The sequence below is a fragment of the Ambystoma mexicanum genome, chromosome 1p (assembly GCF_040938575.1).
Source record: "Ambystoma mexicanum isolate Mex_15411 chromosome 1p, UKY_AmexF1_1, whole genome shotgun sequence".
NCBI classification, from domain to species: domain Eukaryota; kingdom Metazoa; phylum Chordata; class Amphibia; order Caudata; family Ambystomatidae; genus Ambystoma; species Ambystoma mexicanum.
In genome coordinates this window covers 213,246,314-213,259,951 of record NC_090921.1, presented here as the reverse complement: position 1 = coordinate 213,259,951, position 13,638 = coordinate 213,246,314, and the positions used below count along the sequence as shown (strand labels likewise).

At 46.2% G+C, this 13,638-nt stretch overlaps 1 protein-coding gene across 1 annotated transcript in view; it reads right to left on the bottom strand.

The window, feature by feature from the left end:
* Window positions 1–13,638, bottom strand: part of LOC138567871 (hydroperoxide isomerase ALOXE3-like) — an 86,855-nt gene that overhangs the window by 60,615 nt on the left and 12,602 nt on the right. The window contains exon 2 of the mRNA XM_069646367.1: window positions 809–1,013. Coding sequence (XP_069502468.1) covers window positions 809–1,013 — 205 coding nt within the window. The remainder of the gene's footprint in view (window positions 1–808; window positions 1,014–13,638) is intronic.

Sequence of the window (13,638 nt, the reverse complement as noted above, 5' to 3'; positions counted from 1 at the left end):
AACTAAGACAATAACAAAAAATTCCATAAACCGCACCTCGATGCCCCAAGGCTGTGTGAGCATTAAAAAAAAAAAAAAAAAAAAGAAAAAATGCTAAGTGTTTCCAATTTGAACTTATCAAAGCAATGTAATCTTACTTTTCCAGTCCAGCGGGCCACACAACTTTATCCCATCTACCCAATATTAATCCCTCATTGCCCATGTCAATCCAACATTATGCTGATCTACCAAAGCTCTTTCCAAAACTATCTAATTGACCAAGCGTATCTTAATATTATCCATCTTCTCCAATGTCATCTCTACATTATCAGATTTCACAAATATCTCCTGTGTAGCCAATGATATCTCAACACAATCACATGTACCCAGTGTCAGGCATTTAATATTCTCATACGTGTGGCATGGTAGACGGTAATGGCTCATATGCACGTTTTACTCCACCATCAGACCATGCCTGCTCCACCAATATACAATAGCATCCAAATCTATATGCAGGGAATCCAACCGCCAGCTTTCACCATTATAAACCAGTCCACTGATGCCTCCGAGCTGCATTTCACACATCGTACCCGCAGCTTCTCAGATTCAAGTTTCCGCACAGCTTCTCAGATTCAAGCTTCCCCACAGCTTCAAGCAAGGTCCAAATTAGAAAGGAGGGGAAGAAAGCGCAAGAATTCATATTTGACCAAATGCGGGTTTCATACAGGGAAAGAGACCCAAGAAAGCAGAACATGGGTAGACAGAGAAATAAAGACCACGCAACTGCACGTCCTGGGGAGTGGCAAAGACGACTCCGCGGCGTCCTTACCTGCTCCTTCCCTGAGCTCCACTGTTTTGTAGCCTTCAATCCAGCGGTAGCAGGGGAAGTGACACGGCTCTGCGCCAGGATGTTCCACGGTCACCAGGTCGCAGAACCAGCTGTCCTCCGGGAAGATGGAGTAGGGATCCTTGTGGAGGCGGATAAGCAGAATGCGGCCCAGGTCTTTTTCAGCGGTCACATTGTACTTATCGACCTGTTGAGCACAGAGACAAAACCACACATTGGGGATCCATGCATAATCTGCAACTTTTTCAGAGGGGTGGGGCGCACTCCCCTGTAGAGGTTGTTATCGTAAGGCCACATTTTCAATCCTGAGATTCGCTTTTATGAAGTATTGCTTCAGTTCAGCTTCTTAATTCGAGGTTAAGACTACAACTCCCAGGATTCAGAATGTTAAATTACACCTATAACTGTAGTACTGCTACTCCATGACATGAAAGCATCAGGGAACCCCAACAGATCTAGGCTCCGCAAATCCTATCCCAGGACTTTGAGCCATACATACGTTTTTCAAACTGTAGAGAATCTTTTTCTGTTTGACATGAGATCCCTGATCGTGAACTTCAGAATTATTTTATATATTTTTCTGTGATGAAAGAAGTGCTCCTCACATTTTTAAACATCAAACACTCACGTACTTTATTCACCCCGTCAGATGTCATCGAGTGAAGAACAATAAAGGTTCATTCAATTGCATATTCGCAAATATCTTAATGCGCATGCGCGTAGTTTTCCCACTACCAGACAACAGACTGCGCTACAGCTCGCCATTTCCTGGGTGGAAGTAAGATCAAACAATTTCTGCGCTGCCCGTCAGTGATCGCCAGCCCCATAGACTAGGTAAACTGCATACGAAAAGACTCCATACACTCTTACAAGCCAATTTTCCACTGGCCTTCCGATCGCAATGGCTTTCCGTGTGGCAATGCACATGTTACACCAATGCATGAGCCACATTAAGCACCTCTGATGCGGTGTGTCCCATTAATTCAAATTTTAATTTTGTTTGTGGTCCTTCTATGAGTCAATAAGGTCCCATGCCATCTAACACGCACTTAGGCACGGTTCCTTTTTTGTAACAACATATAGTTAACCAGACAGTACCCATGGTCTAGTAACGTGGCACTCCCCTACGTCTCACAGCATTTGGCAACAGCCCCTTTCATTAATTTGCCCAGGTAGGACACAGTTACCTCTACTAACCAACTATGAAACTCTAATATAAGTCAACTAACGTGGCACTTTTTCATTTAATCGCCTCTCCAAGACATAATCACCACCACTACCAACTATGACATTATCATAATTGTTAGGTACAGCAGTGTACATCACTAATAGAGGCACTCTTATTCTCTTTACTTGTAGGTGACCCTACTTGACATTCTCAATCTAATGAATAATTCCATTGTGACAGCTTCAGTTTAGCCTTTGTTTGCTTGGTCTAACAGCAAAGTGCCAGGTATGAGCTTCCTATATTAATCACACACATATCAAACAGTAAGGTAACTGTTGTTACCCTCCTTCCTAGATCCACTATTCAATAGGATCCAATTAACCTCGCCAGAACCATAAGCGGCTAACGTTCACTCATTTGAGTTCATAAAACGACAGTATCAAGGTAGGTCTGCGACCTGCAGCCTTTTTTCAATATACTTCATTCCTCTTGGTCACTTACCCCTGACACATCATGTCATCTATCTCTATAGGTAATTCACACTACCTGTTCTCCTACCAACCTCGTCCTGATGACACTTCGGTCCCTTCAGCCACCTTGCTACAACACAGCAACTCCTGAGGATCAATAATATTAAGAAGCAGAAACACCGATCAGCTAATGTGTCGACAACAATGGCGTACTACTATTAAAAGTAGTACATGAATTTGCACAAATACCTATGCTACTAACCTTCACTACAATGTACAGCTAAAACGTATTTTTGCTCCAGCCCCATGGGCTCATTTGTTTTTTTAAGGCATCTTGTTATGTTATAGGCCTGCACCTTTTAGATGTTTGTCAGTACACAAATTAAAGTTAGTTATTTGAACTCACTCCTGTGTTGTGACCTTCTAGCTAGTATTTGTTAAACCCAGCTTGCTGCAACTTGTACCTCCCCCAAATACGCCTTTGAACAGGGGTAGCTTCTGACTCCTTGTCTTTCTTATGTGAGCCACACAGCCGCCACAAACGCAGAGGCTGAGGGAGGTTTGTCCACGCTCCTGCAATCTCCAGAGTTTTCACAGGGTTAGTTTTTAATTTAATGTAGTCCCATATCAGGGAGTTACCTACAAATTACTCCATGTATTTCGGGGTGCAACCCCGAGCAAGGGTATGCTCCAGAAATAGCCTGCTGTTCATCTTGGTTGCCAAGTGCGCGATGTACTGTTCACAGAAGTGGGCGAAAACCACCTCTTGCACCCCATCGGTGAGAGACTCTAGGGGCCAATTTCCCCAACAGAGAATAGACCTCACGGTCAGAGCGAGTTCATTCCATGAGCGAGGGGCCAAGCAGTCGAAGCTGGAGACCCCATATTTCTGGAGTTTGTAGCGTGGGAGGGAGAAGAGTTGGGTATTGATAGAACGCAGGAATCTTTCGACTGGTGCCTTAACAATGCGAGCTGCTAGGCATTAAGGTGCGGCTCCATTGAGGCATTTATGGGTTACAGTAAGTGATTTGAAGAATTTCACTGGAAGCCATGTGCCTCTCGTCCTGGAGATGTGATGAAACGTATGCAGCCCACAAACGGCCCGGACAGCGCCATGCCTGGATTCTATAGTTTGTTGATGTTAGCAGTGGTCGAATAGAGCGGGAGCGGCTGGCAGTGGTGCTCCTCTACTTTTTTAAATTACCTTTTACAGCTCCTATACTTTATTTTAAAAAGAAACTATTCCGGAATGGTTTCCTTTTAAAATAAAAGTGCAAGAAGCAGTTGAAACTTGCACTGAACGTTCCCTTAAACAGTTGGTGCAAGTGTTTAGGGAGTGTATTGTGTGTGGGAGGGGACGTGGTGATGGGGTTTTTGGGGAGTGGGTGCAGGCAGCAGAGAACATAGTTCCCCACTTCTTTCCGTACACTTCGACCACTGGATGTTAGCAGGATTTATTAGCCTTTGCTGTGTTTCGACCCCCTGGTCGTTTTCAAGGCATGGCTACATATAGTAGGTCAGTGTTCAAATTATACAAAAGAAATCAATTACAAATTAATGGACATATAATGCATGAACCCAGGGGAGTTGCTAGGTCTGGAAAAGACCCGGGGCTAAACTGATGTCGGAACTGTTGGGACTGGGGGCTAGCTAGTCTTTTGGCTGTAGCTCCTGAGATTCTATCCGGGGCTACAACCAAAAGATCAGGGGCTATAGCCCCCTTAACCCCCCTAGCAACGCCCCTGCATGAACCAAATCACATTATTCATAATCAATAAGTAATTTGATTCATGTAAAGCCAGAAGAATGGGAGGGAGAATGACCAGAAATTAATGAGACATAATCAAGATATGAAATAAAACTAAAAAAAGAAAAGAAAATGAAAATGATATTGTCATAAGCAAGATTATAATCATAGTAGGGGAGAAATACTTAGCTTCTATAAACCATTTGTCAATCATGACACTTCCATTATTCTAAGGTGCGTCAACTGTAGTTGCTAAAATAGCATGCAAGTTTCCATGAAGTTAGCCGCAACCAGACATGCGTTGCAACCAGACATGCGTTGCTAGTGTGCGTTCGACTTGTGTCATAGAGGGTCTCGTGATGGGTCAAAGCGGAGTGCTATTAACTAAACAATCTCTTGTAATAATTGAAATGAAAGTCCTAAACTAGGTATTAGTTACGACTCTTGGTGCGTTGGCATGCTTATGCATGGGAACCATAATAAAATAATCGCTTAAAATTCCCATGTTAGGTTGAAGTTTGGGAAACATTAGTGCGTGAACATGCGGATAAAATGGTGTCCCACCGATATTACTGGTGATGATTTAATTGACTCCTAGATCTGTGATAGATAGCACTCAATACATCTGATGAAAATATTTACTAAGAATAAAATGAATTAGTAGAATTATCCAATAGGTTTCTCATCGTTGAGTAGACACAATATTGTATAATGGGGCAGTGGTTATTTGTTACCAATGTGATGTTGTCAAAATGGTAGACTGGCATATCTGGCGACGAATTCTGTAATGGAGCATTAGGACCGATTTAGTCATGTGTTAATTTAGCTTATGGCTCTTGTTGTTGAAAACCTTGGTATAGAGTATTGTTGGTGACCCTTTCCTAAATAAATGAAGTTTGGCCTCTCTGGATGGTCGTCCTGAAGTGGTAGACAGCGTACCGTGATGCAAGATTCAACACGTATCATTATCATCAATGAGTCCTGAAGACGGATCCGAGGGAGCACACAAACTAGATTCGTTAATGGCCGTGTTCTTTTTTTCGAATCCAGAAAGACAAAGCTATGCAGGCACTAAATACAGCGGGCCAGCGCTCGTGCATTAAGTGCGAACATGCCTCTCACTTCCACTACTCACCTCACGCCAAACAGGAGATAGACAAGATTATTAGTACTATATTTCAGTCGGATACAATAGCTGTACAAGGATCCAAATGTGTATATTTTCACTGATCCTGTGCTGCTGCCTAACTAATGTGAGAAATATCTATATAGTTTGACTTTTGGATACCCACGACTGTTGGGTGGGAAAGCAGGGTAGCTGCTTGTGGAATTTGTATGCTGATCGAATGTTCTGGTCCTCATGCACACAGCCCCCTAACAAAAATGAGAAATGCTCCAACCCCACCCAGCCACCCCACCCTCACTCTGTCTACCCCCCAATCCTACAGATAAGCGATGTATCAGCCACGTATAGTCCCCAACAATTGGCAAATACTCCCAAAAAATAAAAATAGGGAGAAAAATACTCCCTACAAAAAATAGGAAAAAGACATGTAGAATCCTGCGACCCCGCTTTCACCCTCACAGCTCCAAGGATATGTTTGGACCAGTAGTACACGTAGTGCCACAGGAAGAAACAACTGTTTTGCAAGTTCCTGCCTGATTGCAAGAAGTAACATGTATCTATTAATGTGCATGAATAACTAGATGCAAAGAAATACATATTACAAAAACAGTTCTGTTTTTCAGTTAATTTTTTTTTTACTCTTACAAAATACTCATTGCGAATTGGGCTTACATTTTTACTCCCTAAAAAATAGTTTTACTTAATACTCCCATCTGGAGCACTGTATACCCCCACCGACCCCACCTCCCAATCTAAGTACAACACACCCACTCTCTCTAACCCTACCTTACCCCCACTCTCTACCCCATCCCCCCTCTCTACCCCATTCAACCACACCCCTACTCTTTCAACCACCACCCAATCATACCCCCACTCTCTCTACCCCTACTCACCCCACCCCCACTCACTCTACCACCACAAACCCACCTTTTCTACACCCTACCCACCAACACTCTACCCCATCCATGCATCCTACCCTCACAGTTTAGCCCAACCACCCCCCCCCAACCACCCCCACTCTCTACCCCAGCCAACCTCACTCTCTAGCCCACCTATCCATCCCAGCATCACTTTCTCTATCCCCTCCCACTCACCCCACCACTCTCTAGATCAACCCACACAGCCTACCCCCACTCTACAACCACCCACCCCACACTCTACCCCTATAATGCAATACTACCCCCACTCTCTCTACCCCCACTCAGCCACCCCACCCCTAATCTGTCTACCACCACCCAACCCTCCACTCTCCACTCTCACCGTTCCCCCCACCCACCTCTCTTTACATCCCTCGGTCTACCCCATCTACCCACCCCACCCCACCCTCTAACTTTATGCCCATCCACTCACCCCACCCGACTCGAATTCCCCGCCCACCCCACTTGCACACTATCTACCCGCACCAACCCCAAATTTCTACCCCCACGCCTACACTCTCTACCACCACCCAACCAAATCCCCCCAAACACACACTCTACCCCTATCCACACCACTCTCCCTACAACCACACACCCATCACAACCCCAAAATCTCTATCCCCACCCCCATCCCCCACTCCGTCTATCTCATCCACACTACCTTTGCTCTCTACCCCCACCCTTCCTCCGGTCTACCCCCACCCCCCTCTACCACCACCCACTCTCTACCCCCACACATGCATCCCACCCTCTCTCCATCCCAACCACACACCCACCCACCCTTCCCCAACTACTCTTCCTCAGCCACCCAGCTCACCCCTGCTCTCTACTCCCACCAACCCCACCACTGTCACTATATCAACCCACCCCCTCTAACCACCCACCCCACACTCTACCCCCTGTTAAGGGACTTCAATTCAGCACTCCAACTAAGTCAATGCCTAGTCTGGTATGCCCAAGGGAAGCCCTTATTTATATATTTTTATGACAAGTTCATAGATCTGGATGATAAACCCTTGTATAACGCCCCTCTCTTTAAATCCCCCTGACCTCACTGAGCCAAGAAGTAGGTTAGTTTTGCAAATTAAAAGATTTGAAAAATTAAACAATAGATAATCACACTTTTATAAATAAATAAATATTTGATAGCACACTTATGAATATGACAGTGATCAACAATGGATAATATTACACTAGCACACTTTTTTTTTTTAATCACTAGGAGTTGGTACAGAAAGGATAAGGAAGCTGAGAATCCTTTATGGTTTGAAGGAAATGCAATGATGGAAAAGAATGCAGCAAAGGGATAAACTGATATGGTTTCAACAATAGATAATATAATCACTTTTCCCCTTGTGGCAATTCACTCCCCCCCCCTATGCAATATAAAGAGATGGAAGGAGACCACACAATTTTCAATAATATAATCAAATGCAATACAAATTCTAGTTCCCCCTAGCAAGCTTAGAGCAACCACACAATTTTCAGTAATATAATCAAATGCAATACTAATTCTATTTCCCCCCTAGCAAGCTTAGAGCAACTGGTATGCTTTTAAAACATACAGAAATACTTTTAATGTGATTTGCAATGAAGTGAATATGCTAAAAATGATTTTAATTCCCTATAGGAGATTCAGGGTGGGTGACAGCTACTTTGAATTAGTTCAGGTCAACACTAGCAATGATTCATGAGGGATTATCAGGTTGAAAACGAATTTCAGCAATGGAAAAAAAGAGCTATTTTTGACAGGTGAAGAAGTTCAGTCAAATTGCAATTCGCAGCAGTTTTTCCGAGTGCGTCGAGCGTGATTACGGAAAAACTATAAGGAGTAGAACGTTGTTAGAAAGCTTAGGTTCTTAGCTTTAAGATGAAAGTTAAATCTCGCTCCTCGGACGTGCGGTTCAAAAGATACGGACAATTTAGTGGAGGTAGATTTTCAGAAATAAAGTAAGATTCAAATGACAAATTACTTTCACAGGTTTGAAATCACAGAATGGACACACGATTTCTATGCAGTTCTAAATAGGTGGAAACGGTTTGAATTAGATTATTTTAAACTAAGAGATTGGTTTTGCACAGCTCTGGCTGGATACTCACTCCTATTTTGGAAAGAATGGGCCTTGTCATAGATCTGGTCAACAGGTTTAGCTGGGACTTCTGGCGGGTGGTTCTGATGTCACAGCTATCTGGGTCAGCTCTGCTCTGCTGGTCAGGATCTCTGGTTCTGGCAAAAGTTCTTGGCACTGCACAGCGGTCTGGTCTGGGTCTGGTCTGCGGTTTGGATACAGCTCTGCTTTCTGGGTCTGGCACAGGGTTCTAGGCCAGAATCAAACAGCTTGCCCGGCAGTTGAATAGTTTGGTTAGGTTGCTGGATTCTGAGGCCTCTGAAGGATTCAGCTGGTGGACTAGGCCTCTCTGCTACAAGTTCTGAAGTCTGGATTCTAAGTTCTGGTTCTGGAGTCTTCTGGCAAAGCGCGTCGCAAGAAATCAGTTTGAAGTGGAAAGTGAATGTCTCTACCTGGGTTTCAATGGTTCTTTTTTTAGGTCTTTTGAAAGTGGGTGGGAAAGGCTGACTTTCTATGCCCAACCCTCTGAGGATCCCGATAGTCACCTGACTGGGGAACTGAATTGTGAGTCATCCCGTGTCATGAGACATCATTTTTATGGCATACAGAAAGAACACTCCCCTTGTCACTTTGCACACAAATCTATTTTTGACTTCATTGCATATCTATGTACAATTTTTCTAATATTATATGTCCAGTTAACATATTTTCTGTAGTGCCAAACCATCCGATTCCTGTCTTTGTAAGATGTTGTGTTCACTTCTGACAGAATTCTGCCCTTTTTCATCCAGAACACAGCCTTTAAACTTTTCCAGAATTAACACAAATGTGTGCAAGGAATATGGGCATCAGATGATGAAGTGTCAGATTTTTAACATACAGACATTTGGAGTAATACCCTATTTTCCGCTACTACCCCCCAGAACATACCACAGAGTCCTAACACCTCTTAAAATGTGCACAGAAAAATCACAGGAATAATATTATTGATATAATTGACACTTTTGTACTATGAATTATCCATCTTTCTAAAATTATGCTCTGGCCCAGAGGGGTGTGGATTCCCAAAGCACATGGGGGAATTTCGGTTTGTCCACTTCCTCCAAGCTCAGCTGGCTCACAGAGGCAGTGCCCCTCCCATTTCCTTCCAAGAGGAAGCCATTTACGACCCCCTGATTTAGCAATTGCTTGGAGCAAAGGGAAGTTCATTGTTCCGTTTCCCTGCTCCCAGGTACCCCTCCCCTGATTCAATCAGAGAGGTGTGATCTCCTTTTGGTGGGGCAACAGGAGGCAGGCCAGGCCTGTGAATACAGTTGCTGGGCAAGTTTCAACTCATGTCGGGGGTAGTTGCCGGGCAGAATTCAGTCCCTTGAAGCCAGGCTTCAGCCAAATGTCACTTTTGTCCCATTTTTCTTCATTCAAATCAAACAATTTTGACACATGCAGCTAGAAAGCTGATTCTAAGTTCAAAACTATGACATTTAAACAGTTGCAACCTATGTGACACTCAAAAGCAGGTCACTCATTTATTTTAAACATTTCGATTTTAGTGGCTTTAAATCCCATTTCACTTACGCTGCTGACATCCACAGCCCAGCCAGTTTTGTTATGAACATTATTTTAGGCTCTTCATCTTTCCAAATTTTGTATGCACACAAGCCTCCATTCTACCAGACGTCTGCCGGTGTTCAGTAAGATTTTTGAATATCTTGGAATGTTTGAAATAGGCATTTTGAGCTTCCATTTAGAGAAACAAAGGTGATTTCAAAGCGCTTTTTGAGCTAACTGGCACTGCTGTTTTTCCTTTGGCACCACATTTCACTCATGGCGCTTCTGGCCCATCACACTCGCACTGGTGGGTGGCAGGTCAGGCGACCATTTTGGTGTGCACAAAAACAGCGCGGTGTTCCTGAATTCTGGTGCGAATGTGGGCTTTTCAGCCATCTTGGATTTTCTAAGCCCACAGCACCAAATGTTGCAGCATAATAACTTAAACGTGGGTCGATACACCAAACACCCCACAAAGAAACCCCAGCCACTCTCGCTACTCCTTCCCGCCCACCCCACCTCTACCCCCTCCCTCCAACCACTGCCCCACTTTCTACCCCCTCCCTGCCACCCCACCACTCTCTACCCCCACACCCCACTCTGTCTACCCCATCCACCTCACCCCCACTATCCCTACAACCACACACCCACCACAACCCTACTATCTCCCTCTCCACCCCTAGCACCCCACTCCATCTACCCTCACCTGCCCACCCTACCTCTGCTCCCTCTACCCACCCACCCTCGATCCACTCGGACTACCCGCACTCACCCCCTACGCTCTCTACCACCCACCATAACACCTTATCTACCCCCGCCCAGCCCCCACTCTCTATTCCCACCCATGCATCCCACCCTCTCTCCATCCCTACCATCCACCCCCTCTCTACTGAACCCACTCGAACTATATCAACCCACCCAGCCACATCACCACCCCCACCCTCTCTATCACAACCCACTCACTCTCTACCCCACAATGCAACCCCGCCCACTCCCTCTATACTCCCTCCCACTCTCTACCCCACAAGAGAACCCCACCCACTATCTACTCCCTACCACCCAACCTCAACTCTACACCCTACCACCAATCACAAACCCACTCTCTACCCCCTTCCAGCCACCCCACCACGCTCTCTACACCATTCACCTACCCCCACCAACCAACCCACACTGCCTCTAACCCCCCTCTCCAGACACTCTCTACCCACTTCACCTCCACCCCATTCTCACTAACTACCACTAACTCCACGGTCTCTAACCCCACCCAGCCACATCACCACCATTCTGTCTAACCTCTCCCATCCCATCCTCACTCTCTGCCCCCAGCCACCCTCCCATACTCCCTCTAGGACCACCCAACCCCCACTGTATCTACCTCTACCCACCACCACTTTCACTACAACCACACACGCACCCCTTGAAATTCTCACTCTTATTGAAACATGGTTAATTCCAGCTCAGTCACCTCTTTTGACTCTCCTCTCTCCTCTCCTCCCCCCCCATCCCCACCCTACTCGGACTCTACCATCAACTCTGCGCTCAGCAACCTCCACCTGTCCAACACTCTTGACATTCTTGCCCCAGTCATGAGAAGCACAACATCTGGTACGAGTCCGAACTTGCAGCCCTGACATGACAGTGTAGAGCTGCAGAACGGAAGAGGCAAACCTCAGGCACACCCTCTGACAAACTGGACTGCCGCCTGCTCCAAAGGCAATACAGACTCTTGAACCGTGCCAAGAAAAGGGCCCACATTCAGGTACAGGTAACTGACACATCCAACAACATGGCTGAACTTTTCAAAATCTGCCAACTCTTCAGCAGTATCCTCCTCCCCTACTCCCTCTGCAATGCACTTACCACCAAATCATTGGACATTTTGAACAGCCTTGCTACACACTCTCCCAACCAATCCCTCACCCCCTTGCCTCGGCCACTCACCCTTTTCCTTTGCCCTGGTCTCACCTGATGTAGTCACCAGAGTTGTCCGCTCCATGAATATTTCAGCAAACAGGTTTCCCCTTGCTCTTCCAGAGCCATCAAGGACAACATTGACTCTCTTGCCCCTGCACTCGCTGATCTATGTAACCACTCCTTTGCTACTGGTTCCTTCACCTCCTCTCTCAAGAACTCCCTTGTGTGCCCCGTCCTAAATGAAATAAAAAGAAAAACTTCAGCAGGCCCTACCTGTCCAGAAAACTACAGCCCTATCTCCATCACCCCCTTCCTGGGGAAACTGCTGGAGAAGTTAACCCTGTCCCAACTGAACTAGTTGGTGGTCGCCACAGCCATCAGACTGGATTCCGAGCATCCAGAGGTACAGAAACTGCTCTTCTGAACACCCGTGAAGAATGGCTTGCATCTCTGGATTCCAACTCCACAGCTGTCCTCATCCTTCTTGATCTCTCTTCTGCATTTGAGACGGTCAACTACTCCATCCTCATACAAAGGCTCCACGTTACCCTTGGTATCTCGGAGCGGGCACTGGACTGACTGACCTATTTCCTTACTGACAGCTCCTCTCAAGTCATCCTGGGCACATTCTGTCCCCTACTTCCTTCTGCATATGTGACATCCCCCCCCCAGGCTCTATCCTCTCACCTTGGCTTTTTAATATCTGCCTCACTCAGCTGGCACTCCACATCTCCTCCTTCTCTGCCCAAGTTCCAGTGTTATGCCAAAGACACACAACTCTTCTTCAAACTCGCTGCTGAGCCTCTTGCACCCTCCATCATCCCCGATTGCCTTTCTGCCATCCAGGCTTGGTGTAATTCAAAGGATCTCTGCCTAAATGCCAGAAAAACGGAGATTGGTCCCATTGGGACCATCTACCCCGGACTTCTTCTCTTCACTCTGGCCTTCCTCCATGGGCTCTCCCCCTACTCCCTCTTCTGAAGCCAGAAACCTTGCATCTTCGACTCCTCTCCCTCTCCTTCCTCCCTCACACTCAGGACATTGCCAAGAAGTCCCACTTTCAGCTCTTCCTTCACAAAGGAATTCTACCTTTTCTCACTTTCCCCCAGAAGCTCAATGTTAACTAAGCCCTATTCTCTCTAGGCTTGACTACTGCAGCCTCCTCCTGAATCACCCTTCTTCCACTCTGCAACCTCTCGAGCTAATCCAGACTAGGGCAGCAAGATTTATCCTTGGCCTCACACCCATGGACCGCATCTCTCCTGCCCTAAAAAGTCCTTACTGGCTCCCGGTTGCTTCACAGATAAAATTCATATCCCTCTGCATCTTTCACAAGGCTATCTGGGGCTGGGGACAACACTATCTGCAACTCCCGCTTACTAAATATTCCCCCTCCAGATCCCTGCGCTCCTCTGGTGCCAACTCTTGTGTGCAAGTGTTTTGCTAAACAGAGGGCAGGTGGTCGATCGCTTTACTCTGCTGGCTCCCTTCTTTGGAACAGCCCCTCCTCCCGCTTCGTATGGAGCAGAACTTTCTTAAATTCTGCAAGCTCCTCAAGACTCTTCTTTACCTCTCCCCCCTAGCCCCCACTTTCCTCTGCTAATCACAGTTTGTTTGGTGTGCAGGGCAGCAGTGTCCACCCAACCCCCACTGGGGGTGCATCCTCGGGGCTCTACCTCCCACACCAAATTGCCCGCAGCTTCTGTCTTTCCTCAGCACCTGCCTCAGCTCACCCTTCTCCATGGTGGCTCGCACTAACCCTACATTGCACTTCACTTGTTTCTCAACCTTGAGCACCACAGCACCTATCCCAATCCCTTCTGCGCTTGCACGTTCCGTACACTCGCAAGGCA